This window comes from Epinephelus lanceolatus, chromosome 18, assembly GCF_041903045.1.
Source record: "Epinephelus lanceolatus isolate andai-2023 chromosome 18, ASM4190304v1, whole genome shotgun sequence".
Classification (NCBI taxonomy): domain Eukaryota; kingdom Metazoa; phylum Chordata; class Actinopteri; order Perciformes; family Serranidae; genus Epinephelus; species Epinephelus lanceolatus.
In genome coordinates this window covers 24,965,616-24,993,477 of record NC_135751.1, presented here as the reverse complement: position 1 = coordinate 24,993,477, position 27,862 = coordinate 24,965,616, and the positions used below count along the sequence as shown (strand labels likewise).

Sequence of the window (27,862 nt, the reverse complement as noted above, 5' to 3'; positions counted from 1 at the left end):
TATGTGCCTATCGCGCGTAACATGTCAAAGTATAAGATCTCATATAATAAAAAGCATTAAGTTTCTTTTGAAATAAAGTAATCAGCCTATTTTACAACTAAGAAGATCAGATCAGATCCGCCCACTTTGGCCGGTTAAAAACATGTGCGCTCTGGTGTGCTCTCTCTCTTGTGTGTTTCTCTCTCTTGTATTTTCCGTCTCGTTTTCCTCTTGTTTCCTCTCTCTTGTCTCACTCTCTTGTGCTCTTCTTCTTCTTTTATTTTTCTTTTGTTTCTCCTTTTTCGTATCTTAGCCTCTTTCGTATTTACGTTTTAGTTCAATCAATCAATCAATCAATCAAATAAACTTTATTGTCCTTTGCAGGAAATTCATCTTGGGCTCAGAGTGCATGCAAACTGCGTTTACATTGACACACAACACACAGTACACAAACAACAATACACAAAGTCTTTTCTAAAGCATCCTTTCATTTTATAGTTACAGTAATAAAACTCTCCACAGTATGAGCAGTGGTTACGTGAGCCTCAAAACCAGCCACAACTCAGCCCTGAGCAGAGTGACCGTCCTCTACTGACCAATCAACAGACTGCAGTGTTCACATCTCCACCTTTTAGTTCCAGATCTGTGTGCTAGGTACCCCAACAGAGGGGGGACCAAAAATGGGGACGGTACAGAATGGTTCCATTGGTACCATCCACAACTTTTCACAGTGGAAACTGAAAAACAATGTAACAAACTGAATTGTACCGTACCGCTCGGTGGAAACAGGACTTACGTCTCTGGTTTGAATCCAGCTCCCTCCACCCTTCTCCCCACATTTTAACTGATCCATAATCACTTGAAAGTAAAAATGTCTAAAATTTCTCTGCATGTAATACACAACAACAAGCAAACTCAAAGTACATTAAAAACTCAAAAAGAACAGGGATACGATAACTTGACAAAAATGGTTGAGATCAAATCCAGAGGTGTCATGTCTCTGAGGGATCGGTGTGCCCACAGGGACCTTCAGTGGGTGATCAGGCATCTGCTGATTCTCTCCACTGAGCAAACCTGAAACGTCCACCAGAGAAACAAACAGTGAAGTTGTGACATTGAACAGTAATGAATTACAGCAGGGCTGTCATATCATCTCTCCCATCATCGACTTTGATCATCAGTTTCACTAAAACTTACCTATACACACGTCATGAATGGGTTGCTGGGACAGGTGGATCAGCACTAGTATAATTAAAAGCATTGTTAGCATTATTCAGAACAGTTCATAGTCAAAGAATTATGTGGACGTTTGAACAACAGTTTTACCTCATCAATGGTGGTGCTTCAATTGAGTTTTCCTTCAGTTTATCACGGTAGTTCTTCACCATCTGGAGCTCATCTGAAACATCTACAAAAATAAAAAACAACATATTGTTCACCAGTGCACTATCAATTATTAAATGGTTGGAAATGTGGTGACTTATTCATTTCAATTAGATATTTACAGTATTTTAGTGATTAACATATTTTTATTTTTAAATGTTCCATTTCAGCCTGTTCTCACTCCCAACTTGTCAAATGCCACCACTTTGCTGCAGATACAGACATACCTTTTGTTAAGGTATGATACGCACTGGGCAGCGGTATATTTCTGATGCTGCTGGCAACTGCCGCAGTATAAAGAGCCAAAAGTCCCTATAGGGCAGGTGGGAGGGTGGATGGGACAAACGAACACTAGACACACACTTGGTAGTTCGCAGTTGCTGGTATACATAGCATGCAACAGAAGTAACATATGTCACATGATGTATTTCACGTGACGCGACGCTACATGAGGAAGAACTGTACTTATTCTAGGCCAAACCATGATGTTTTTTATAAACCTAACCACGTGCTTTTGTTGTCTAAACTTAAGGAAATAAACCAAAAGTGAGGTGTTTAACTATTAAGTTTATTTTGAAAAAGACTGTATGCATGTTATGAGCAGGGCTGTACATTTTCCTGAGAAAATGGAAATGTATTTAAAAAAGACATAATGTATGTAACAAGTGTCAAATGAGACGCTGTCCATGAATGTCCAATTTTTGACGTTGTGATCCACTGACAAAACAGCAGTATTTGACGAGTCAGAATGAGAGCACATTGTCCATTTACCTGGGATTGAGTCACCATCTGTATTGAGTGACAGCTCGATTGATTCCTGCATTGTGTTCTTCAATTCCCACAGGATCTGCGCCTAAATGAACAAATTTTTCATCACTCTTCACTCACACAGCCAAATATTGTGTTCAAGATGAACTAAATCTAACATGAATGAACTGTTTAGATGTGTGTTCAGAGGGCAGCTCAGACTGGGCATATTGGCTAATGGGGGGTTTAAGCTCAAAGGGTTAATTTTTTTTTTTTTTTTGCAAATTCCTGTGAGATGGTACATCGTAGACCAATCAAATTTTCTCCAATGATTGGCTGTTTTGTGCAATTGCTGCCTAAGAAATATAACTCCAAGCAGCCTGATGGGGCCACTATAATTAAACGTTAACTTTACTCATACATCATGAGTGGGATTGGCTTGAAATGTGATTCACAAGTCCAGCTCAGTGTGTCCTACAAAAATCCTCAAAACCTATTAGAGTCAGCAGGTAAGATTTTTAGTCATTTTGAATTTTTTGAAAAACACATTTTTTTGACATCTCCTTGTAAACTGTTGGTCCAATTTGTGCCAAATTTTCTGTGGATCATCACTGGACCAAGCCTGTCAACATTTATGAAAAGCTTGTTGATATCTCATGGTGTTTTGAAAAAACTGACACAATGAACATTAGAGAGGGGGCATGGCTCAGCACAAAAATAGACCTAACCAGGAACCGTTGAGCCAATCAACACAACACTTGCAGGAAATGCCTAAAGAGGTGCCAGCAACGTACCCTGAAAGTTTCATTAAAATCAAACACTAGGGGGCACACAAATGCAAGAAAAAATGGGCGTGGCATAACATGAATCAGGCTATAAATCAAAATTGCTTTTATTCCAATTATTACAAAACTTGCAGTATATGTTTAATTATTGTAATTGCAAGTGTGTAAAATTGACATTTGACATCTCCTCCTAAACCATGGGTCTGATTTGTACCAAATTTTCTGTGGATCATCATCAGACCAAGTTTATCAAGAGTTCCGATATCATCTTCTGATATCTGATTGTTTTTGAAGATACTGACCAATGAACTTCAAAAGGGACGTAGCTCAGACATAAATAGACCAAACCTCAGCAACACTTGGCCTGATCATCATGAAACTTGTAGAATATGTCAATGTACATACCTGAAACATACCCTGAAAGTTCTATTCAAAATGACCACCAGGAGGCACCACAAATGCAAATGCAAACGCAGCTATATTAACTACATAATCTTTTGTATGTTTCTGTCTCATAAATAACAATAGTTGAATGTTGAATGTCCCTGTAGTGTTTTAGTAGCAAAAGCAGCTTTCAGACTTTTAACTTGAATATTGAACAAGCCTTCATGTGAAAGATGACAATTGAGGACAAAGATAAAGATGTACAGCACATGTTTGATTAACTGTATTAAGTATTTAAAAATGTGACAAACCATCAAGTTTTCCAGCTGCTCCAACATAACATTTTTCGCCCTCTGAAACATGATGTCCTTTGAATCTCGTACATGGTTCTCAATAGTGCTCCTCATGTTTTTCAGCGAGTGTCGTCCTCTAATTTCTGCTGCTTCTAAAATAAAACAATTAAATTACATCAATTACATTTTTCAGCACAATCATATTAAATGTAGATATGTAGTAATATTGTGTCAGGTTGTACATGTCATGGTCTACTATCTTACTTTCATAGCCTTCTTTCATGTTTTCCTCGATTGTCTCCATCAGACTCTTGTAGATGGTTTTCTTTTGCTTCCGGATGGTTTTGTTGAGTTTTGTCTTCATTTTTTCTTCCTTAGAGAGACCACAAATTATACAGATTCTTTATTCTTTATTCAGGATCCCCATTAGTTGTTACCACAGTAACAACAACTCTCCCAGGGGTCCACACAAAATGCAAAAACAAGACAAGTCATTGAATGATCACATCATTATGTAGGTCAGGAGACATTATACAGGATGGTGACTATTAAACAGCATTGTTACACGTGTGCCTTGGGATGATCACGATAAAAGGCCACTTTTATGGTCATGTTCACGGGCAACAGTTCTCATGGACATCCCTGCAGTCACCATGCCAACAGCAGGCTCCATCAAAACTTGCACCATTTGTGGCATTGTGTTGTGTCATAAAACTGCACATTTTAAAGTGGCCTTTGTCTGTGACCATCCCAAGGCACACCTGTGTAGTAATGATGCTGTTTAATCAGGATCTTGATATGCCTATGCTACACCTGCAGCGTGGATGCATTATCTTAGAAAAGGAGAAGTGCCCATTAACAAGGATTTGAACAAATTTGAAAGATAGGCTATATCTGCATAAATGGGAGCAAATACAGAAGTGTTGCATTTAATTTGGTTTAATATACTTTTTGATATAATAATGGAATGATGAATAAGACGGTACCATCGTCAACTTTTACCTCTGTCTTGAGAAATATCAGTTGCAGTTCGACATCTTTGTACTCTTGCCTCTCTCTCATCAGCCTCTCTGTTTCAAGTGAAAACGAGTTGATGATCCCATTGAATGGTTCACATGTGGCTTCATTTCTGAAACATGTTAACAGTTTGAAATGTTTCATACAGGAAGTGTTGACAAGTTTGTGTTTTAATAATATAGTTTGTATTAATGCATTATATTACATAATCTGTACAACTGTATGATGCAGAATTTATTAATTCTCCATAGTTTGTAAAGAATAGCCAACACAGGGTTTTATGTTTTCATGAGGTCATTTCTTACGGGAAGGTCTTCTTGAATTCCTCATCAATGCTGTCAGTCAGGCACGAAGTTAACTTCATATTGAGGTTTATTAGTTTTTTGTTCTTTGGTTTGTGAGTGCCACTTTTCTGAACTACACACTTCAGTATCCTGTGAAAAGCGCTCCCCTTCATTCTCTGAAAAAAAAAAAGAAAAGAAAATGATAAAAATAAATAAATAAATAAAACATAAGCATGTTAAAGATATAAATTCACATGTGATGCAAAAACAGTTTTGATGTGATTATGATTCAAATACGTACAGGAGGATATAAGACCGACTTCAAGAGTCTTTCCCAGGAACTTTTGGATTTTTCAACCCCCTCAGTGAGGCATCTTTCAAAGGTGTCATAAGTCTGCATGGGCTGTCTGACTTTTTTAAGTTCCTGCTCCATCTTTTCTTCCAGCTCTCTGCACACATCTGTGTTTCTGTCAGCCTGAAATCAAATACAACACATTCAGTATTTAAAGCAGTGAAACTATACTGCTACCTGATTTGTTTTCTTTGAGGACAATATTGATTCTTTATTTATTCATGAAATTCTGTTTGTGTAGAGTAATGGCCACCCTTTAATTACTAGAGCCGGAATGATTTTATCTGCCAGTAGTAGCCTATCACAGATATATTGGTGTCGGCTTATATGCTGTCCAATATGCACCAATATAAAAAGTTTATTTTTAACAGAACATAATGTGTTTTTTTCACTCCCCAGTATTGTTGCGGCGCCAGCCCCAAAAATCCAGCACTGTTTGGGCTCGATTAATTACTGTTGTTATGCAGCTTCTATGAACAACAAAAATTCTGTAAATCGACAATCTTGATTACTGAAACTTCTGTATGGTGAACTGTAAAACTGTGTGGTGACATCTGCGTGCAAGATATTTGTCTCTCTCTTTGTCATGTTTTCACTTAATGCGAGCATTAATATAAGCTGACTTATTTAAATATTATTTCCTGTCAATCACAAAGACAATGAAAGACATTTTATCAGGGTGTGTGTCCATAAAGTGTTTTTCTCTGTCAGAAAAGCGCTTGCAGGCTGCTGGGGAGCACCTCATCAAATAAGTGTTCCCAGCACGTGAACAGACTTCACAGCTAACAACAAGCTTAAAACATGTATGTTAATAAAACACAGCGCCCACCAGCAAAATTCAGTGCCCAGCTGATCAAGGGCCTATTCCATTGAAACAAGTTTACCAAATAAGCCAGGCTGGTTTCGGTTAGTCTGACTCATTTTCAGTTTATTCAGTTCCATAAATCAAATTCAACATAGTTCAAGCTTAGTTACTATGACAACTTATGAGGAAAATAACCTGGACCAGGGCCTGCTAACTGTCAGGCTAAGCCTGAGTTGTTGATTAATAACCACAGTTCCTGTAACACTGACCTGACTGGAAAACAATGACTGGTGATTGGTGTAGTTTATCTAACAAACACATTTTTTTTATATTAATAATTTTGAATATGGAGGCCTAATAAAATATAAATATACATCTGATAATTATAGCAATGAAGTAATAAATATAATAAATACATAAAAACATTTCAGAGATGTCAGATGGCTCATTTTGGTAGGTAGACTCCCAGTGAGAGTTGTAGTGTCTTTGAGCTGTAATGTCATGACCAAAGAATGTCCAGTGATTCATTGCAACGAGCCTAAAACCCAAGAACACCTTTAAATCGACTGTTATGGAGCACAAGAGGTATAAAAATTATACCTATTAAAAGGTCTGGGAATTTTAACGTATCTTATAACTCTGTCATGTGTGGCCTCTCTGATATTTGGGTGACCCCAAAACATAAGGAACTGTTTCAACTCATTTTCAGCTTTTTGTGTTTCAAATTATGGAAAACCAGATGTGTAATGGTCATACAACAGACTGTCATTAACAGTGATATGGTTGCTGAACAAATACTCACCAACCTCCAGAGGAGGAGAACCATGGACAGAACTCAACGCCCTCCCTGGCATATACTGGACATATAACATGGACTGAAGGACAATTCTAAATAATTAACTATTACAGACCAGTGTTAATTTTGTCAACGAAAACTTTTCGTTGACGACCCTTTATTCCGTGACTAATTTGTGACGAGAACGTAAATTTAATAAGTACTGACAACAAAAACTAAAACGAAATCTCTGTTCATTATGAACTGACGAGTAAAAACGTGACGAAAAAGCGGACGCTGGCCAGCCGGACAATCTGGATTACAACCATCCTCAATGCCTTGATTGTTTTCCTTTTTAACCAATTAATTATCTTATCTTATCTATCAAATTCAAACTCTCAGTCTATCTTTCTGATTGGATGACCTCCCCCCGCCCTCCGCGCGGTGGTGGTGCATGTCCAGTTTTGCACACAGAAGCCTTGGCTCCACAGCGGGAAGCCGGGAACAACAACGCCTGGTCAGAGTGTTGAGCCGAACGAAAGTAATTATGAGCGGATTATCTTCACCTGCGACTTGTCAAGTGGGAAGAAAAAGAAGAGAAGATTTATGCTGCTGAAAATTATACATTTTGATACACACAGGTAGGCTATACATATTGAAGAACTGTAAAAGTACACCAAAGCATACATTTTCATTTTCAAATATTTATTTGAAAACAAAACCATTCATAGGTCAATAAAAAAACATTTTGTTAATAATAAAAAACGAATGTAATCTCAACAGTGACCGCGTTTCCACTAATTATTTCGGTGTTTATTTCTTTTATTCTTAAGTTTTTTTTTATTGAAATGGGTAAAATAGCCAACAATATTACAGACCAAAAGTTAATATAATTTATTACTGTAGAATGTATTTAGCAAATCACCACTTTCAACTGGAGACACAGCGCAGCAGCAGCGCAGCAGAAAAAAAAAGCATTATAAAAAGCCTACAAATAGTGTTAATTAATTGTCACGAGACATTGGAGAGGTTGTCAGTCCTATTCTATAGTCTGTAATATTTTTTTTATTTTATCATAACTTCTCAGAAATTACTCAAAAATGCATTTTTTGTGTGCTTCTGAGCACGGTCAGCATAAACAGTGAAGTTACATAACCGTTGCGGCACTTGGAGGGGTGCTGTAATCCTGGCGGTCCTAGTGTTAACAAACACTGAATTAAAATGGGCATATGATTAAATGTGTTGGCTAGGTTTTGATGCCCTTGTAAGAAAATACTAACTTAAAATGGGCATAACAGTTAAGCTGTTATGATCTTCTTTTGATGTCTTAAGAGGATTGGAGCTTTATTCTTGCAGGTTGTAAGTCATTTGTTGTACAAAGAAAACCTGTGAAGGACATGATTGCGCTTTGTCTAACAAGCCTTAGATATTCGTTTTTAGAGAGTAGATAGAGCGAGAGTAATATGGTACATTCTCAGTTTAAATGACTAAACACATAGTTAAAGGTATACTTACAATGACAAACATCCTCTTGCAAAATCTATTACAGTATAACAAAACTGTCAAATTACATCAAAAGATTAAAATGAGACTAAAACTAAAACTGATTTCCACTGACTAAATTTTAACTAAAACAAAACAAAACTAAAAGACTAAAATGTGACTAACTAAATCCAGTCTTTGGTGAGTGACTAAGACTAAAATGAAATTAAAAATTCTTGTCAAAATTAACACTGTTACAGACAAAGAGTTGTGCTGCCTTTCATATTTACTGTGTGTTGCCCCTTTTGGTAAAAAAAAAAAAAACTTTACCATTGACTTTCTCACATGCTGCCATTTTATTTTATTTAACCACGTACAGTCAAAAAAATGTTAGTATATAGAAAATCAACTCAGATACACAAATCAAATAAATGATACAATGATAATTTATATGATATAAACCTAAATGTTATGGTATGTGATATCAATTGGTAAAACCATAAAACAAATTAATTTATTTGCAAAAATTCCATTGACCAGAAAAGTAAAAAAAAGTAAACTTAGATGTTTTTTAATTGGTGTTTTTTTAATGAAAGAAGCAGAGTTTTAGACTTTTGTCCCAACTGATTTGTTTAATTCATTTAGGTTCAGAACTTAAATACCCACTTTTCTTTTCTGCAATAGACGCAAGGTACAGCACCTTCACGTTCTCTCCTCATTGGGAACAACTGAATAGAGACGCTGCCACTCAGAAAAAAAACACTGTATGGACACTCAGCCTGACTTGATCTTACCCCTGCTCTACTTCTGGCCCCTTGAATCAGAGAGAGGATCCCATGAGCTCCAGACACATAGTTTAATGTCTCTGAGTGACAGTCATTGAGCTCTTGCAGGAATTCCTGAAGTTTGGGTATTTCTGTGAAAAAAAAATCAGATTACATCTTACATACTTAAACTACATACTTAAATTCAAATGTCAAAATTCAATTAGTTATTTTTGTTTTAGTTAAAGTGGTGAAAGTAAACTAAAACAAAACATGTGCTGGAGCTGTTTTACATTTTCTATTATCCACAGAGTGCTCATATACAGTATGAGACGTCACCTACCAGTTTCCTCTGGCGTTAGATGTTGCTCCTTCAGAAACTCTTTGGAGCTCACTGTGAAGACTTTGAAACATTCATCACTGAAATGTTTCTGAAAAAAAGGGTTTGATTTCACAACAGGCTTGCAGTTGTAGAAAATTGTTGTGTTACATTTTCTGTTAGTCTATTCAACTCACCTTAACCTCCTTGAGTTTTCTGAACTCTTGGTTCACTTCTTCCTTGGCTTTCTTGTTGTCTTGAAGTATGCGAGCACGAACAGCATCTGCTGAACTGTAAGAAAATATTTTTATGAAGTGACACCTCATACAGTATTTGGAGAAATTAAACCTGAAATTCCCACTTGCACAGTGGTCTTCACTCATCTCAGGATAGAACACTTTCTTATCAACAACTCTACCATTCATACTGAAAAGGTAACAACTTTACAAGTCTGTGATTTCCTACAAAGTTTTTTTTAGTCATCATTTTAGGGGGGGAAAAAGACAAAGTTTAAAGACCTAAAGGAATTTCCTTGAAAGAACTCATTTTAAGCCAAGTAAGCTACTCACCCCACAGCATCGCCAACACATATGCAAAAAATAGATTAAAACATGCGGAAAATTTGGGAACTGTGTGCTATGACTTTTCTCAGAGATTCGCCCAGCCTTTTTAATGAAACTCACAAAAAAACTGCGTAGAATTTTCCATTCAAAGTGAAATCAACTTAAAATCATTCCCCTTTAAGGCCACACCAAATCTCCATACTTTCATGGAAAAAAATGATTCAAATTTTAAATGGATCATGAGACTCCAGACTTTATTGTACCAAACTGACATTTTGATATCTGGTATGGTTTTTAAGAAATCACAATTTACATTTCATGTTGTTTTTCAGACGTTTCAGATTTTATCATAGGTATCTATGGGACAGAGCTAGAGTGGTGACATCATCGCTACAAACATGAAGAAGACACCTACACGTTCGGGAGGATCTCCTCTCTCTGGTGGTATCCATATGTTGATGATTCGACTCATGGTTTTGGCAGGAAAATTAGGTGTTTGAGAGGTTTCAACTCCATTAAAACAGCTGCCTGCTCTGAGCTGCTGACTGGCCCTCCTAATTAATTACCATATCAACGACCACTGACACACAAACTCACAGACATGTTGGTGTGTCTCAGAGGACAGTAGTTGAAACTCCTACAGAACATATAAACATTTTATATCATTGTTTTCCATCTATCATATCCTACAGCCTTTACTACTAATACTACTGCTGCTACTTTTGGGATTATGAATGTTAAATACATATTGTAACATATTGTAGATACATACAATATTATACACACATAGTGCACAGTCCCTGTAGTACATGTACTATGTATTAAATGAAGTCTGCAATACTTGTAGTAGGCAGTACATAATAATGACTCAACTACTGCTACTAATAGTACTTAATAGTACCATCAGTATTTCTTCTTTCTTTTTCTAGTTATTTATTTATCAGCCTATTATTAGGAACTTTATGTTCTATATATATGTTAAACTGGCTTCCAGCCTGTCGAGAAATATCAAGTGTTTTCATATTCAGCTGACCTACCATGCACGGACTAAAAGACAGTCTAGGTTACACTATGAATCCAATTAACTAATTAACTGGAAGTGATTCAACTGAACAGTGTCTCAATTTCCCTATATCCGCACCAAATGATATATTACATAGTTTCTATAAATTTCCAATAATTTCATTGTTAGATATCAGTTCCTTCCTTGGAAATTTTAGGAAGCTTTGTGGCTTGAAAAATATAGTGTTATGTTGGTTGCTTAGACTGCAAAGACAAGCAAATGGAGAAAGTAATTTCCTATTTGAGAACACTAAGCTACATTTTCTGCAAATGTAAAAACACACAAACACACAAAAATACAAAAACAGCACATTAGAGTATCCTGCAATGATGATTTTGGTACCAAAACCTGGAACTCAGCTGTGCTCAGTAAGTGTGTTTACATGCACACGACCGCTCTGGTTAAAATCTTTTTTCATGTAAACATAATATGATGATGGGGAATGTTATGGAGGCGCAGTTTTGCAATTTTGCTTGTTTTGGAGGCACAGTTTCAGATTTTGAAAACCCCTGCCCCTGAACTAACAACAAAGTATGCTAACAGTCATGGATGGATTACTGAATGGGCCTACCAGGCACAGGCCCAGGGGCCCCTCTGGCCTTCACCTGCAAAATGTCACTCAAATTAACACGTACTGTCCAGGAAGATTCATAATGACCACAAAGACACACAAACAGAGGGATGCAAAACAACTACAAAGAGACACAAGATGACAAAAAATGTCCTTGACTACAAGGAGATACATAACAACAACAAAAAGCCAAAACCACCTTAGGCCATGTTTACACGAAAACGATCCACTGAAAACAGAATCTTTTCTCATTTTCGTTTTGAAAAAAGTTCCGCGTTTAGACGACAATGTTCTGATAAAAATCGGCATGCACACGGATCCGCAAAAATGGCCAAAAACGTTGCAGTATACATGCCAGGCCAGTAGTTGGCAGTGTGATGCTTACGCTTCCTTCTACAGAGTGGCGATGTATAAACAAACAAAATGGCAACCGCATGAACGTTTGTCTGGACGGACGACGAGGTGGAGTTGCTACAGTAAATCTACACTATGATGGGGAAGCGTTGATAAATTCAATAGAGTGAGCAGCACAAGCAAAGTTTCGGGAGTCCGCCATTGTTGTTATGATGGTCGACTTTCTCACACATGCCTAGTGACTGGAAGCGTAATGCGCATGTGCGCAAAGTCTCCGTTTTCAGAGAAACTGCATATTGCAAGTTTAGGCTACATGACAACGGAGACAGTGCCGTTTCCAAAATATTGCACTCTGGAACCCGTTTTCAAAACATTGCGTTTTCAGGCACCCAAAACGCTGCTGTCGTGTAAATGATCAGCCAAAACGCAACTAACGTTTACCGTTTTCAATTGAAATCGTTGTCGTATAAACGGGACCTTAGAGTCTGTCCTGCTCGTACATAAGAGAGGTGTTGGGGCCTTTTGCATATCTGTGCCCAGGGGCCCTTTGTCTCATAACACACCCATGCCACCAGTACCTGTACTGTGAAAATTTTTATGCTTGTGTTTTCCTGTTGAGCTCTTGGCCACCATATGCCTCAATGTCTAAATAGGATGTTATATTAAACTTTTTACTTTTGGCACCTTAAATCACTTACCGATCATCCCAAACTCCAGTAACATCAGACTTTGTGCAGATAAAGTGGATGTGCTGACACTCGCCACCATTTCCGATGAAGCTACAGGTACTTTTCAGGATGTCCCAGGCTTCACGCTCTGCTGCTGCTCGATTAATTTCAGTCACAATCCACACAGTAGAGCAACTTCCAACAACCTGAAGGGACGTAATAACAAGTCAATAATGAATAATCAATTATCAGTGCTCTGTAAAAACCACTGTTAAGTTTCCAGATAACAGAGTAAGACACAATAAACAGCACTACATGTGAATAAATTACCCCTTTCCACATCTTGTCTCTGCTCTTGTTACGGTCCCCATTTCCAGGAAGATCCACAAGTGTGACATGCTGGAGAAGATCATTGTTAGGCACCCTCACAGTCACACACTTCACCAGGGGCCAATACCACTTCTTTACTTCTTTTCCTTCTCCATCGCTTGATTCACTTCTTGTGTATTTGACTAATTTTGCCGATAGCTCTTCAGCCTGCAATCAACAATACAATCAGATTAAGACAACGTAAGGTGATTTCATTTGTTTTTTGTTTTATATGCACAAACTCAAACTTCAAGGTGCTTTACAAATTACATAGAAGAATTACAAGAGGATACGATAAAAAAGAAGAACAATGAAGAAACACTATCATAGAAAGTAACAACAAAAGAAAAAAGATAAAATTACTTACATTAATAGGCCTAGTAATAAACATGAAATGGAGACAATATCCAGTTTTGGGTGACAGTGATTTTTTTTTAATTGTTCTGTATGCAAGTTTTTAACAGTATTAATCATTTCTTTAATGCTAATTGGTGAACAGGTTCTAATACAACCAGATTTTGATAGAACCAGGGATTATCTAGGTTATTACAAGTATGTGTATCATACGTAGATGAGTAATGCAGCTTCCCCGTGTTTCATGTTGACCCTTGACATTCTGCAGATCCCAGTCTGAAAACCTGAGCATTCTTGAAGGTTCATATGGATATACCATGTAAGAAATATAATAAGGTCTGACTGTCAAGACTTTTGGTCAGGTTATGTGTACTAATAAGAAATGTGTATGATTTATTGAGCTGCTGCAGCCACTCTCTTCTTTTAACAGAGATATCTACCCTTTCTATTGTTTGGTTAAAACATTCATTTAGTTACGTTGTACGCCTGAGACCCTTTAAGGGGTTAATCGTGAGGGCGTACATAATATTCTTGTTTCACGTTGACGGCTCATTGTCGGCGAACCTTCGGCAGGAGCATACAGCCCGTCAGTAAGTAGCATTACAACTGCTAACTGCAAGCAGCCTGCTAATGATGGTTAACTCATGAATAGAGGGTCGTGTTGACGTTTACCACGCTATCCCGACGTGCCGTAGGTGGCTCATAATGTGTTGTTTACAAGCGTGATAGGCGTTCAGCCTCCGGCGTGAGTGTAGCGCAGCACTCTCGGCCGGCACTCGGCTAGCTCCCAGGAGCATTCTCGGCGGTCGGGGTTGGCCGGGACATGCCGTTGGTTGAGCGCTCGGTGAGCAAATGCGTACGATGGTGTGGTGAATGGCAACTTTGACTCTGTGGTCATTTTGTTATCAAAATAAAGAAGACAAAAAGGAAAACACGAGTTATAACTTTGTGTGCTGCCTGTCGAGCCTTGTCGGAGGGCTGAAATTTAAAAAAGATCCGAACACTGACACCCTTAAATGGTAATACTTTAAAATCAATTGTCTGACTAACTGATAGTGCAGATATAGGCATAATGCCTTTAGTTTTGTTTTTCATAAAACTCAGCTGAATTTGACCACAGTTTAGTCGCTTTTGTAATAGTCGAAAGTGCCTCAGATAATGCATGAATATTTGCTTTTAAAGATCATGTTTAGACATAAGTTCTATAACTCTATATTTTCCAAATGATAAACTAATTCATTCAACATGACTGCTAAAATCCAAGCCGGAGTACCCAATCTTACTTGTCTTACAGTTTTTAAAGGCACAGGGTCTAGGAATGCAACAATAAGTCTTTCATTGTGGCCACCAAACACAATCCCCTCAGTTCTGTCTTTGTTTAGCAAACCAGTGATTTGCTCAATGTGCTGACCGTGGTTCAATGGAAAAATGTGAAAGAGAAATATAGATTTGTGGTTTGTCAGCATAAGTGCAAAAACTGACATTAACTAACATTAACCGAATAGAAGTGGGCCAAGTACTGATCCTTGTGGTACTCCACGGGTCCTGCTGGGAAGTTAAATTACTTATTTATATAAAATAATTACTATTAGTACCAGAGAGATCAACCCAGCTTTTCAACCTGTCTATCAGTAAGGTGTAACCACTTGGTCATTTAATCTTCATGAGACCTGTCTGGGGACAATGACAGAGACAAAATCCCACGTGGAATTCGTAAAAGCAGTTAATTTAGTAACTGGTAGATATTGTTTGTTACGATTTTCTTTAAAAGGCTAAATTTGATCTGGATTTGTATTATTTAGCACAGATGGACCAAGTGCACTCTTTAACCTCTGAGACCCACAGGGCCGCTGGCAGTCTTGGCCAACATTCCCGTCTTTAAGAGGCTGTAGCGGACTGAGTTAAAGCTTTCTCAGGATGGGGGCTAAATAACACTCCAAAGTTAGGCTAAATTTTGACGAGGGAAAAAATGGCATAGACATTTTCACAGGGGTCCCTTGACCTCTGACCTCAAGATATCTGAATGAATATGCATTCTGTGGGTAGTCATGAGTCTCCGGATTACAGACGTGCCTAATTTATGCTTGTCAAATGCCGTTGTGGGCAAAAGCCATCAGGTTTTTGCATGCAGTGCAAATATGTTATTTTCACCTGTTGTATTTTATTTTTTCTGCAGGTCCCTAAACGGTCTTGGAAATGCATTAATTGAGTATGACTGGAAAGTTGAGACTCGTGGATTCAATGAGCCCGATTTCATTAATGTGTGATGATGTTAGCCCCCATAGTTGCCAATTTGTTGTACTCAGACCATTTTTTAGAAACAGACAGCACTATATAAAATGACCTTTTGTGACCTGTAGAATAATCACAGCCTCATGAAAGTTTCTAACTGCTGACTAGAGACAGCGGGCATCAGAGGATGCATAACTTTCATAGGTGTTTTGACAATAAAAGAGGCTCTCAGCAGTTTCTAGAACAGAAGTGCTCGCCATCCAATCACCGAAAAATGCAATTTCTACAGAAATCTTAAAATGTCAAAAATATTTTTTCCAGCGGATGTCTTAGTTACAACATGATTGAGCTAACTGGAGTAGTTTCATGTTGTATCCGACAACGGGAGGCTTTTAATAGATGACATCCTGATGTTAGCTTTGCTGCTGCTGTTAGCTGTCCCTGTCAGATGCAGCCACTGATGCTTTCTAGACATCGTGATTTACCAAAACTGAATAAATGCCACACATAGCAACACAAAACTGCTTTGCTTTTGGCTCAATCATGTTGTAACTAAGATATCCGCTGGAAAAAATATTTTTTTCACGGACTGTTTATTGAGTTAATGAGTTATTACAGACACCGCTAATGGGGCCAACGGCTAACGGTTAGCCCAGCTAATCTACGATAACCATGTTATTAATTACAAAACGTGCACACAGAAATAGTAATGTTTGTTCAATCATTGTGTTTATAGATTTTACAAACATCAGATTAGTCTAAACGGTGATGTAGTGACGTGAAAAATGTGAGATATATATAGGCCTAGCTAAACTCTGCTGGTTTTCTACCCGGAAGTATTTGTAAACAACAAGGCAATTCCCTCTTGAAGGGACACTAACAACTCAAAGTACACATGAAATAAAATTTCTCCAAACATGTTTTTTGTTGTTTAAGTAGGCTAGTTATTATTACGCTAATGTATGTTCAAGTGTTCATTTCCACCGATAATTTGGTTTTAATTCGTTATTTGTAATGTTGTAGTATTCGAGATCGGTCTTGGTCTCGAGACCATTTTTTGAGGGTCTTGGTCTCGTCTCGGAATTGAGGGCATTTTTACTCGGTCTTGTCTCGGTCTCGGACTGGGCGGACTCGGGTTTTTTGAACGAGACCGGTCGAGACCACCACTGATGCTTTTTGTCCGTGCTTTACTTTTTAGTGAAAAAGACCATCTCAAAAACAGCTAATAACTTCAAATCACTGGTAGCATAAAGATTTCCCCCAGCTGCAGCTGCTGCCCGTTGTCAGTGTGAGTGACTGACACGCCCCCTGCACACAGAGGATGGAGACGGCAGAAGGAGAGGCTGTGTGAACTCTAAAATTTGTTTCACTGTTCTCTGCAACAACAGAGCAGATATTGTTTTTGTTGTTATATTTATTTAATCCTATGGGCCCGAACGACGCATAGTGCGTTCAAATTCACACCTGTTCTTCTCTACTGATTTTCTCCGCGACCGTGCGTCATAGCGAGAAACCACGCATATCACGTGAAACAGCGGAATTACAGCTTTCCGACAAGGCCACTTGTCGGTAGTCCAATGTTTTCACAGCGAAAAAAAAGATAAACTTACACTAAAATTATGTATAACAGAGCTTTCATACAGCTCTGCACACACAATAGCCTACTCTTGGATGGATTACTCGCGAATGCAGGGTCGCACAGAAATGCCACACATATCATTGTGCTGTCATCCCATCATGCTATAAATACAGATTGTCTACCAAATAAAATCCTGACGAATTTCTTCACAACCCATGATACAGATCTTGTTATCAGTCACTTCATATAATGAGGAATATCGTATCTTACCACGTCTTAGGCTTGCGTGTGTTTCTCCCTGTCTATCCACATTTGTAGTCCAGCTTTCAAGATGCAAATATCTCCATATTGTCCAGTTGACACTCCATCAAACTTTGTATGACAAGACCAGCCACTTCACCTTTGCGCACCCAGACAACTGTAGACTTAATTATGCATGCTGACAGGGCCGTAGTCACCATATACATTGAGGGGGCAACGTGCCCCAACACCTATGCCCAAAATGTCTCCCCAATATATAACTGAAACTGAAAAACAAATATTATCTTGGAGGACATCATTGCACTTGGATGACTATTTTTCTATGATCTTAGATGTAAATATTGCATGTTTCTTTCAGATAAAACATATTTTTGACTTGTGAATGAGTCAATGGAATTTCTTGCAATAATGAAAAAATACTGGCAATCATGTCCGCCTGGCACAAACCACATGTTTTGGACAACTGTGAAGTGACAGAATGTCCCAGCATCATGGTTCTTATATCGCCAGATTCCAGAGAGTCTCCCCTCTTCATATATGGCAGAATATGTCATTTTCCAACTTGCTATGGTGAGATACATGTAAAAATATAAGAATTTAGTCACACGGATTAGTTTTTGTTCATTGATATAAAAATTTATATAAAATACAGGCACATAGGATGAAATGATGGCAAATCTGGTTAGCCTAGATTGTCCTGAAAAAAACAAGATATAGCATGTGTATGTAGCCTTTATAATGACTGTGATATGAGCTTAAAAGTAAAGGCAGTAAAAATACCCCAAAAACACCTAGGGCCCATAGGGTTAAAAGCAAACTTAAATTAAAAAAAAACCCTCACATTTTGATGTTTATGATTTTCCTTTGATATATATGGTCTTGGTCTTGTCCAGGGGCGGAAATCCCAGGGGGGACAGGGGGGACATGACTCCCCCTTCAATAAAGCTGTACCCCCCTAGAATAATTTGAGACACAATAATTTCTGAACAATGTAGTATTTATTGAAAGCACAATGTAAGCGGTGCTCATTATAATCACGCAATAATGTGCTATTTAAATCTTAAAAGATTTAGTTCCCCCCTCCCATTCCTAGTAGTGGTATATCCCACACTCTTTCCAATGGACGGGGCTGCTTGGCAGCAGTAGCAGCGTGTGGCTGGAACCGCTGCCCACATTGCGCATCGCAGGGTAAGATGTTCACTCACACAGATACAGTTTAACTTACACAAGTTACAACACATCCCATTTACTGTTACAACAAGCCCCAGGCCCAGGCTGATAATATAAACTGTCTGCAACATTTCTCCTGCATTGTTGAAAAGCCTACTCAATTATGAGTGCTGCTAAGCTAAAAGCTAATGATTAAGCTCAGAGTTTAGTGATAGTCAGAGAGGACAGGAGAGAAACCATACCAATTTATTTATATAGCACATTTAAAACAACAGAGCTGAGACCAAAGTGCTTTACAAGTAAAAGAAAAAAGAAGAGGGAGAGGACAGGACAAGAGCAGTCAGTGGCGGAGCGGCTCGTAGCTAATGGGTACCTGTCTGTAGGCTCTCCACCTGTCAGTGAGACAAACATGAAAGACGTGCAGTTTAACCAACGAGGAGTGGTCATTACGTGCGACTATTACGCACGGTTGTGAGGTGCGCAGTGGCAGACTGTTTATAGCACACTGTTTATAAACCAGTTTAATTGCAGGAAATGTTTAGTTGTTAAGTCATTTCTCATAAGTATAGACATTCACTCTACCTGTTGAGAGATAGAAGATTAAAGTGTCAAATTGCAGTAAAAGATGTTGTATAAAAGACAGGCTACAACTTTTTTTCCTTGTCCCCCCCTGGAATTATTCTCTAAAATTTTACTGTTTATTGTCCCCCCCAACTATGAAATGGGATTTTCGCCCCTGGTCTTATCTCGGTCTCGACCTTCAAAAGTCTTGGTCTTGTCTCGGTCTCGGTACTCTCTGGTATCGGTAATGTCTTGGTCTCGGTTGGTGCGGTCTTGACTACAACACTAGTTATTTGATTCTATAAACACAGTCTGACCATCTCAAGATTTTATTTTGGTACTTCCGGTGACCGGCAGTGTGAATTTGCATATTAGCTAAATATTTAGTTTCACCCAGAACATTTAGATTTAACATTTAACATTTCGATTTAGATTTAGCATTTCGATTTAGATTTAATATTTAGATTTAGCATTTCGATTTAGATTTAACATTTAGATTTAGATTTAGCATTTAGATTTAGATTTAGAGGCGCTGTATGTAAGAATGTGGCCAAAACGGTTACTGCACTCAAATTCAAAATACTGCCACGAGTCGTGTCCTGTTTCTGATTTAACAAATATTGCTGTAAATGTGGTAAAAGGTGACGTCAAAAAATTCACAACACTTTTTTAAACATTGTTTGAAGCTAAATGTGGCAAAATGTTTATTTTTATTTTCAGCATGAGCCACTTTACAAATGGCACCCCATAATTGTGAGCCATGTTTTCCTCTTTTTTTGTCATTCGATGCCACTGGTCAGCAGACAGTTACCATAGAAACATAGCTTTCAGTTCTGAAATAGCCTGAGGGAAAGGTTACTAACTTTTTAGGCTTAAAATAAGTCAGTATGTATTTTTTATGAAACTATTCAACTTGCACAGACTAATTGAAGAGCAAACTTTCGAAGTTTAAAAAGGTGCATCACAAACAGTGTTCATTACAGATTTGTTAAACTAAACCAATCTGAAATGGCCAGGCTGTAAGTGCATTACTTAACCTCAATAACTGGAAATTCATAACATTTCACCCTGTCAGACAGTGATACATGTAAATATGTACAATAATTTATTTTGTCTTACTCACTGATTTACATGTCAAACGCTTTTTCTCTGAGTGGAGAAATTCTGGAACTTCTTCGAAATACTTGTTTTCCATGAGGTTTTCAGGGGATTTGTCTCTCCATTCTTCTCCATACAGCGCTGACAGCTTGTCAACAGTGTCATGGTAATCCTCGTCATCTTCCTGATCATCTTCCTGATCTGCATCATCCCCAAGGAAATTTAACAAGGACCACAACTCATCTTTCCACTCCTAAAAAATAAATAAATTATTATTTCAGTTTAATTAAATATCATGTGATGTAAAGAGAAATATTTTTGCAGCTACATCATAACTTTTCAGTTTGCTTCAAGTGAACATAAACACAGTATATTCAACTAATTTTACCTCTTCTGTAATGAACTCAATTTCTGCCTCATATTGTTTCTGCATGTTAGCCTCCACTTTAATCATGAATGAGGTACATGCACTGACACTCCCAGAAGGCAAGAGATTCTTCTCTCCAATGACGGTATTTATCAGAGTGCTCTTTCCAGCACCAGTTCTACCAAAGACACCGACCAGCTCCCTCTTGTCGATTTCCAAATCCTTAATTTTCTTCCTGTTGTACAAGAGGTTGAACATGAGTTCATTGATTAATTTGGAAAATAAACAAACACTGAAAGAACGTGTCACAATAGAAAAACATCTACAGTGTGACCAGCCTACTGAAACAGCTGTAATCAATATTTTCATATTAACTGGTTCGAATGTCGACTTGTATGTGAGAAGGGTCACCAAAAGATGACACCACACAGAGTTATCACCAGACTTTAAGGTTCCCCTCTGCTTTACAGGGCTTTATATCGTCTTTCACTCATTGGTTTCAGTTTTTCAGCCTGAAACTTTTTTGGCCAAACCTCATCAGACTCACTTTCGGACACAGCAAGCAGCTGATTTCAGCCAAAACACTAAATAATAATAAATCACTGCGGTACCTGACAGACACACCAAAATAACAACTAGCATGTAAACATGAGGTATAAAGCAACTAAAGAGCCAGATGTTACGCCCAGGGAAAAAAATAGCTAAAATTAAAGTGAATAATAATTCACTTTATTCCTTCGAAAGAAAAATGATTTATTGGATTTGCTTGCGAAGTTTGCTACTCCTTTCAGTGTTTTTACATTAAGCTGAGCTTTGGTATACTTTGACACATAAATCTGCATCACCGACCAATAGCAAACTGTCTTTTAACAGGGGAATTAAAGCCACCAATTCTGTACATATTCTTGGATGCAGTGCCTGACAGCTCTCCAGGAGACATTTTACAACTGTTCAGTCTTATAAGTTTGGCCTCTAAACACATTTGGCTTTGTTTGTTGAGAGCTTACTGACACACAAGCAAGTAAATGTAGCAAACGTGATAGCTACGTAGCTTCTGATGGTGCCCATATCTTATGTGCTTAGAAATTGAGTCTGTGATGTGAAAACCATTTAAAGCAGACTGAAGTTCTATAAGACCTGGGTTCAGTTTCACAAAGATAGTTTTTTTTTTTTAAAGATTTTTATGGACTTTTTGCCTTTATTGACAGGACAGAGAGTGAAATGGGGAGACAGAGAGAGAGTGGGGACTGACATGCAGTAAAGGGCCGCGAGCCGGATTCGAGCCCGCGGCCACTGCAGCAAGGCAATGCCTCTGTACATGGGACGCTGGCACTATCCACTACGCTACCGACGCCCCACAAAGATAGACTTTGACTATGACTTTGATCAAACTAACAGTCAAGCTTCAGATAGACATCTAATGATGTCACAAAGCTATATAGTCCTAGGCTATCTTCAGTAGGACTAATTTGCTATGACTTCCGGATAATTCTGAGTTAAGACTATTTTTTTTAAAACTACGATAGGTGGCAGACCAAGCAACAGTATCAAACTGCGCAGCTTCCTTCACTCCTGCAGAACATTTACCTCCTGAAATACATCAGCAGTTACAAGGAAAACTGGTGAAACTGAGTGTAGAGTGTAACAATAGAAAAGCCTTCCAGAGCAGAAAATCTCAATGCAGTACAGACCTGCTGAGATGCTGTGGTTTTAGAATGTGGCAGGACTCTCACTGCTGTATATTTCAAACAGGTTTACTGCGGTCTGTAAAAACTATTTCTTTATTACTCACTCCGAAACATCGTTAACAAACCACAAATTATGAGAGATTGTTTTCCTCTTTTTTTGTCATTAGATGCCACTTGTCAGCAGACAGTTACCATGGAAACATGGCTTTCAGTTCTGAAATAGCCTGAGGGAACTTTTTAGGCTTAAAATAAGTCAGTATGTAGTTTTTATGAAACTGTCCAACTTGCTTAAGACTAATTTAAAAGCAAAATGCAGACTGTCTCACATGACAGAGTGAAACCAGGTCCATATACCAAAGAATATGGAATACGAAAAACTCACTACTTACTTGAGGAACTGATGGAGCTTGTTGTCTTGGTCTGGTAGTTTGTCTTGGACATCATCCATGATTTCTTCCACTTTAGACAGTATAGTTTCTTCTGTCAGAGTAAAAGCAAAGAATCATTCAGCAGGAACCAGTGCATACAGTAAGCAGTAATGTACACAATGGAGCCATCATTATCATAATCCCTCCCACACCATATAAAACCTACATCACCAACTACTAACATTAGGGACTGTAGTAGCATCAGTGTCATTTCATTTGCCCCAGGCGAGTATGCTTTAGTCTATAAGCTCTCTTTCGGTCTAAGAAATACATGAATAAACATTGTAAGAGCCGCTTAAGCACATATTTATATTTGGAAAAAAAGGTCTGTGTTGGTATGACATATCATATACACCGATCAGCCACAACATATAAACCACTAACAGGTGAAGTGATTAAAATACATTATCTTGTTGCAATACAATGCTCTACTGGGAAATCTTTGGTCCTGGCATTCATGTGGATGCCACTTGACATGTTCCACCCACCAAAACACTGTTCCAGACCAAGGAAACCCCTCATGGCAACAGCACTCCCTGATGGCAGTGGCCCCCCCAGCAGGACAATGCACCATGCCACACCACAAAAACTGCTCAGGAATGGCCTAACAAACGTGACAGAGAGCTCAAGGCATCAACCTGGCCTCCATATTTTCCAGATCCCAATCCAATCAAGCATCCATGGAAGCGCTGGTACCCCACATTGCAACCCACAGGATTCAAAGGATCTGTTCCCAGCACCCTGGTGCCAGACACCACGGACACCCCTCAGAGGTCCTGTGTCCATGCCTCGAAAGGTCAGAGCCAAATCTGATCCTGGGAGGCACCACCATGTATAGGGGCTATCTATGAGGTGTCAGCATGTCCCACAGATGTTTGATCAGACTGGGATCTGGGAAATTCAAAGGCCAGGTTGATGCCTTGTGCTATTTTCCATGTTCTTTAGGCCTCTCCTGAGCAGTTTTTATGGTTTCATATGATGCACTGTCCAGCTGGGGGGACCTCTGCCATCAGGGGGGGCACTTGGTCTGCAAGAACGTTTGGGTGGTTGGAGCGTGTCAAGCAGCATCTACATTAAAGGCAGGACTAAAGGTTTCCCTGTAGAATATTGCATCGTGACAAAATGATCAATGATATTCACGTCACCAGCCAGTGGTTTTAATGTTTTGGCTAATTGGTGTAAGTTCTGATGATATTCAAGTTTACACAACAGTTTCTGTATATATTGAATAGTGTATAGTAGTGGACTGTGCTAAGGGTATGGTTATATTTACTTTATTTCTGTTTTAGAATACAGGCATAAGTTATTTAGGCCAGGTATGGTGCAGTTTAGTGTGCATGACAAAAGGAAATTGTTGACAACAGCGTGAATAAACATGACATGAAGTCTGTGTTGGTTTGGATTGTAAGTTTTTGACCGCGTTCTGCAGTGTTTAAGTTTATAATAACCAGAAAGGGTTTGGCTGCAGACCTCCAGCCTCAGACCCCACCTCCAGGGTGGGGACCATGGGCAGGGGACCCATCTCCATCACCAGGACCCTCACAACACCAATTAAAACAACATTGTTCTACTTTGTGTGTGTGGATCTTTTGCTTTATGTTGGGGTAGTGAAAAAAGTGGTGAGTAATGTGTATTTGGTATTGTATGAAGATTCTAAATTATGATAACCTGTCTGGAGCATGATATTTTGTGCTACATTTACCTTCAGAGCAGGGTTAGCACAGCAGTTTAACTGTTTGTCTCACTGGTGGCGGAGGCTGACAATATCATCACATAGTGGCATACACTTTTCAACCTTGGGCTGAGTTTTTTTTCTTTTGGTTTGTTTGTTTGTTTTTTTGAAACCAGGCACAGAAGCAAACTGTATGGATTGTTGCATGTTACTGTATGTATTGTATTGTATTGTACAGATACATGTGGTTTAATCCTTATGGCATGCGTGCTGTTGACTGATTGAGGTATCCTGATAAGATTTTAACACACAACTAATGAGATAACATTTACTGAAGCCAAGATATTAACAGACATTTTCTATTAAAAAAGTAAAAAAAATACATTACATAAATGTATAACCCTGTGGGAGGCTGCCACTGCTTAGAAAGTATTAGAAATACCTGAGTATGACACAGGTTCACATCGTTGTCTTCTAGTTGGTGATTGCCAATTGCTGGACTCACCCTGAAGATTCAACTTTCTCATTCCTTATTAGATTAAAAAAAAAAGGGAAGACATTTGTTGCATGTACTTCTCACAAAATTGAAACAAGGTCTCAATATACTAAACAAAAATAAAAGTGTTGCATTAAACTGTTTGTTTAGTAGAGTTGCCTAGTCAAAGCAAGATATTACCGTCTTAAAAACACATGTGAACACTACATGTAATCATTAAGATACTGTGTATCTCACCTTTTTCCATTGAAGCACTGGTGGATGGACGAACCTGTGGTTGAATGTGTAAATTTCCCTTTAAAACAGTGTTTGGAGGTCATTTTTAGGTTCATGAAATGTACCCAAATTCACAAATATGTAGGATATTACCACAGACCGAACTGTATTCTTATGTTGCTTTGCTATGAGCTGTCTGACTGGCTAGAATCTGGTGGGTGCATTTCTGGTTGACCAGCCAGCCTGGTTAAGTAGCCTTCTAGCTAGCAGTGCTGCCAGGTTGGTTCGAACAGTCAATATTAGCTGAAAATTAGCCAAGTATTGAAAAAAAATAAAAATGTCTGTACTATGACGAACCAGGCCAAATTTTTGTCAACCCAGCAAATTCATTTATTCCATCCTAAAGCTGCCCAGTTGGGTGGAAAATCACTGGATCTGGCAACATTTATTGGAAAAATTGTCCACCCCAGATGCAGCTGTTTTTGACGTGTCAATGATACGACCACCAGGAAATCCTTACATCAGTGGTGTAGTGGAGGGTATACTCAGGTATACCCACTTCTTTTTCTATCCAGTTACAGTATACCCACCTATCAGCTAAAAAGCCATTGTAATATATAGGAGAGTGTGCCTACTTCCTCATTGGTAACCTACCTATGTACCTAGCAGTAGTACACCCACCTCATCAACTACCACTACACCACTGCCAAACATATTACAAATATTGGCATCAGGCAAACACATGCCCCTTCACACAGAGACAAAGAATATAGGCAGTGCTTATTGTAATAATGTATGCTTTGTGTGAGAGCATCGACTGTAATTTATACACACACAACACAACAATAACAAAAACAGTTTTCCTATAAAAATATGTATTTTCACACTTGGAACTGCAGGAGGGGCAACACCCCAATGCCCTTAATGGACAACACACCACTGCTCAAAGGCATAGTAATGAAGAACAGAGGCACGTTCCCTGTTTACATGCCTCTGTAATTCAAAGTCATACTTTGGCTACCTGAGGAGAAACAGCATCTTTTTTAGACTCCGTACACCAGTTTACATCAGTGAATTGTAGGGAATAAAGTTTCTTTTTAATTATTTTAATCATCTTTTCCCCTCAATTTATTAAACACACACGTTCAAACATCTGAAGAACATGATATTAGTTCATTACAATACAACTGAGAACATGGCTGCCATGTCAAATAGTTGGGCAACAGTGCCTTAGATGATACTTTACTGTGTGAAACTGTTTTCAACTTACTTGAGCAGGAGAATCAACTGTTTCTGGATTTGTTGTGTTTGGTTCCTCCTAGTAACAAAAGAAAATAGATGCAAATCAATAATAGTTAAAGTTGCACTCTGGAGGAAGATAGTTGACTGCTGAGTCTCATTCCCAGGTTGTCAAATACAGATACAGTGTGTGAATGCAAGCTTGGGATTGGAGGAGTCATATTAATCATAAAATATACAAGATCTTTACTCATACTGTTTTTTACTTTCTAATCACAGACAAGAATTGTCAGGATTTGTCAACACTGATCACTCCTTTTGTCTTAAAAATATGTCAGTCAATGATAAGTCAGCACTGTGCTGCAGAAACATGTTGCAGCATTTTTTATGTCTGTATTAGTAGATACCAACATTGTATAATATTTGTGCCCAACACAGAAGCATGGAAAGACATTTCAGTATTACCTCGAAATGTTTCTATCCACTCACTGAGATCCCATTCAGTTAATTTGTTCTGAACAAAATCATCCATGACGAAGAACAGCAACTGTAAGGTAAAGAGAAATAAACAAAAATTATGTTTTGATCAACCATTACTGCTTGGCATTTTGGAAACAGTTACAATCAATTATAGTTCATTAAAGGAAAAGTAGGGGTCATGAGACTGATAATGGCATTCTGACAAAAGTGTCCTCAGCAAATATTTGGTGGAAAGTTACATCACAAATGACTGACCATCTGTCGTTTCTTTCTACTAGAGTCTGCTCTGCTTTTCTCTTAATGTTAATGTTAATATATGAAAAGAAATCCAACCTTCACTGTATGTGAAATATAGAGCGTAGTTATAAGGACAAATGTCTTTTTAATAACAAATATATTTAACTAGTCATTTCCTGTCTTGTGCTAGAAGCACTAACACCAAGGAAAAATGACCAAATCAGAACAGCTTAATTTCCACTGTTAAAAGTAGTAGCAGACAATGACAGGTTGTCTGAAAGCTGCATATGGCTCAACTTCATTTTTTGAGATACAAATACTGCATATAAATATTTGTGTTAAGATATTTTTATCACAATAAAACCCATTTGAATCTTTACCTCAGATAAACTGACAGATCTGGTGGCTTACATGCTCCTGTGGGAATAATCATAATTTAAAAAAAAAATGACTTAACAAATTTTAGTTAGTTTGGTATCTTAGATAACATGTTGGTTTTTAAATATGTAGGTCATCACTTTGAATAGAAGCCTCATTAAACTGCAGCAGTATCCCAGCACGTTAAATATTAAATCTATAGTGAATGAATGTCTGGGCTATGGAAACAAAATAGTGACAAAACAGCACACTAGGCTACTACATAGTATTTAACAGTTAAACTTAGTCTCTCAGTAATATATTTAGCTGTGAATGTAATGCATTGAGGTTAGTGTACTTACATCTGGACTGTTCCTCTTTAATGCACGTACATGACTCCTCTGGTACTATATCTAACATGGGCAATTTGTTTGTTTGGTCTCCACCCCTCATTATCATACTTTCCTCTC

General features: G+C 38.2%; 1 protein-coding gene across 3 annotated transcripts; it reads right to left on the bottom strand.

Moving 5' to 3' along the window:
• Positions 1-332: 332 nt before the first annotated feature.
• On the bottom strand, positions 333-27,862 carry LOC117268250 (nuclear GTPase SLIP-GC-like). Of its 3 annotated transcripts, none has more exons than XM_078161237.1 (23): positions 27,755-27,793; positions 27,416-27,452; positions 26,784-26,865; positions 26,350-26,397; positions 25,101-25,158; positions 24,810-24,896; positions 22,657-22,747; positions 20,601-20,814; positions 20,238-20,465; positions 12,919-13,125; positions 12,619-12,794; positions 9,567-9,660; positions 9,394-9,481; positions 9,081-9,202; positions 5,174-5,347; positions 4,894-5,048; positions 4,574-4,700; positions 3,836-3,944; positions 3,590-3,723; positions 2,134-2,215; positions 1,306-1,387; positions 1,177-1,221; positions 333-1,053 (listed from the first exon to the last, which is right to left on the bottom strand). In XM_078161237.1, the coding sequence occupies exons 5-22, from the start codon at positions 25,108-25,110 to the stop codon at positions 1,188-1,190; spliced, it is 2,214 nt and encodes a 737-aa protein (XP_078017363.1). In that variant the 5' UTR covers positions 25,111-25,158; positions 26,350-26,397; positions 26,784-26,865; positions 27,416-27,452; positions 27,755-27,793; the 3' UTR covers positions 333-1,053; positions 1,177-1,187. The 3 variants fall into 3 exon arrangements, with proteins under 3 accessions (XP_078017363.1, XP_078017361.1, XP_078017362.1); XM_078161235.1 differs by having other exon boundaries at positions 25,101-25,134; XM_078161236.1 differs by lacking the exon at positions 27,416-27,452 and having other exon boundaries at positions 25,101-25,134; positions 27,755-27,862.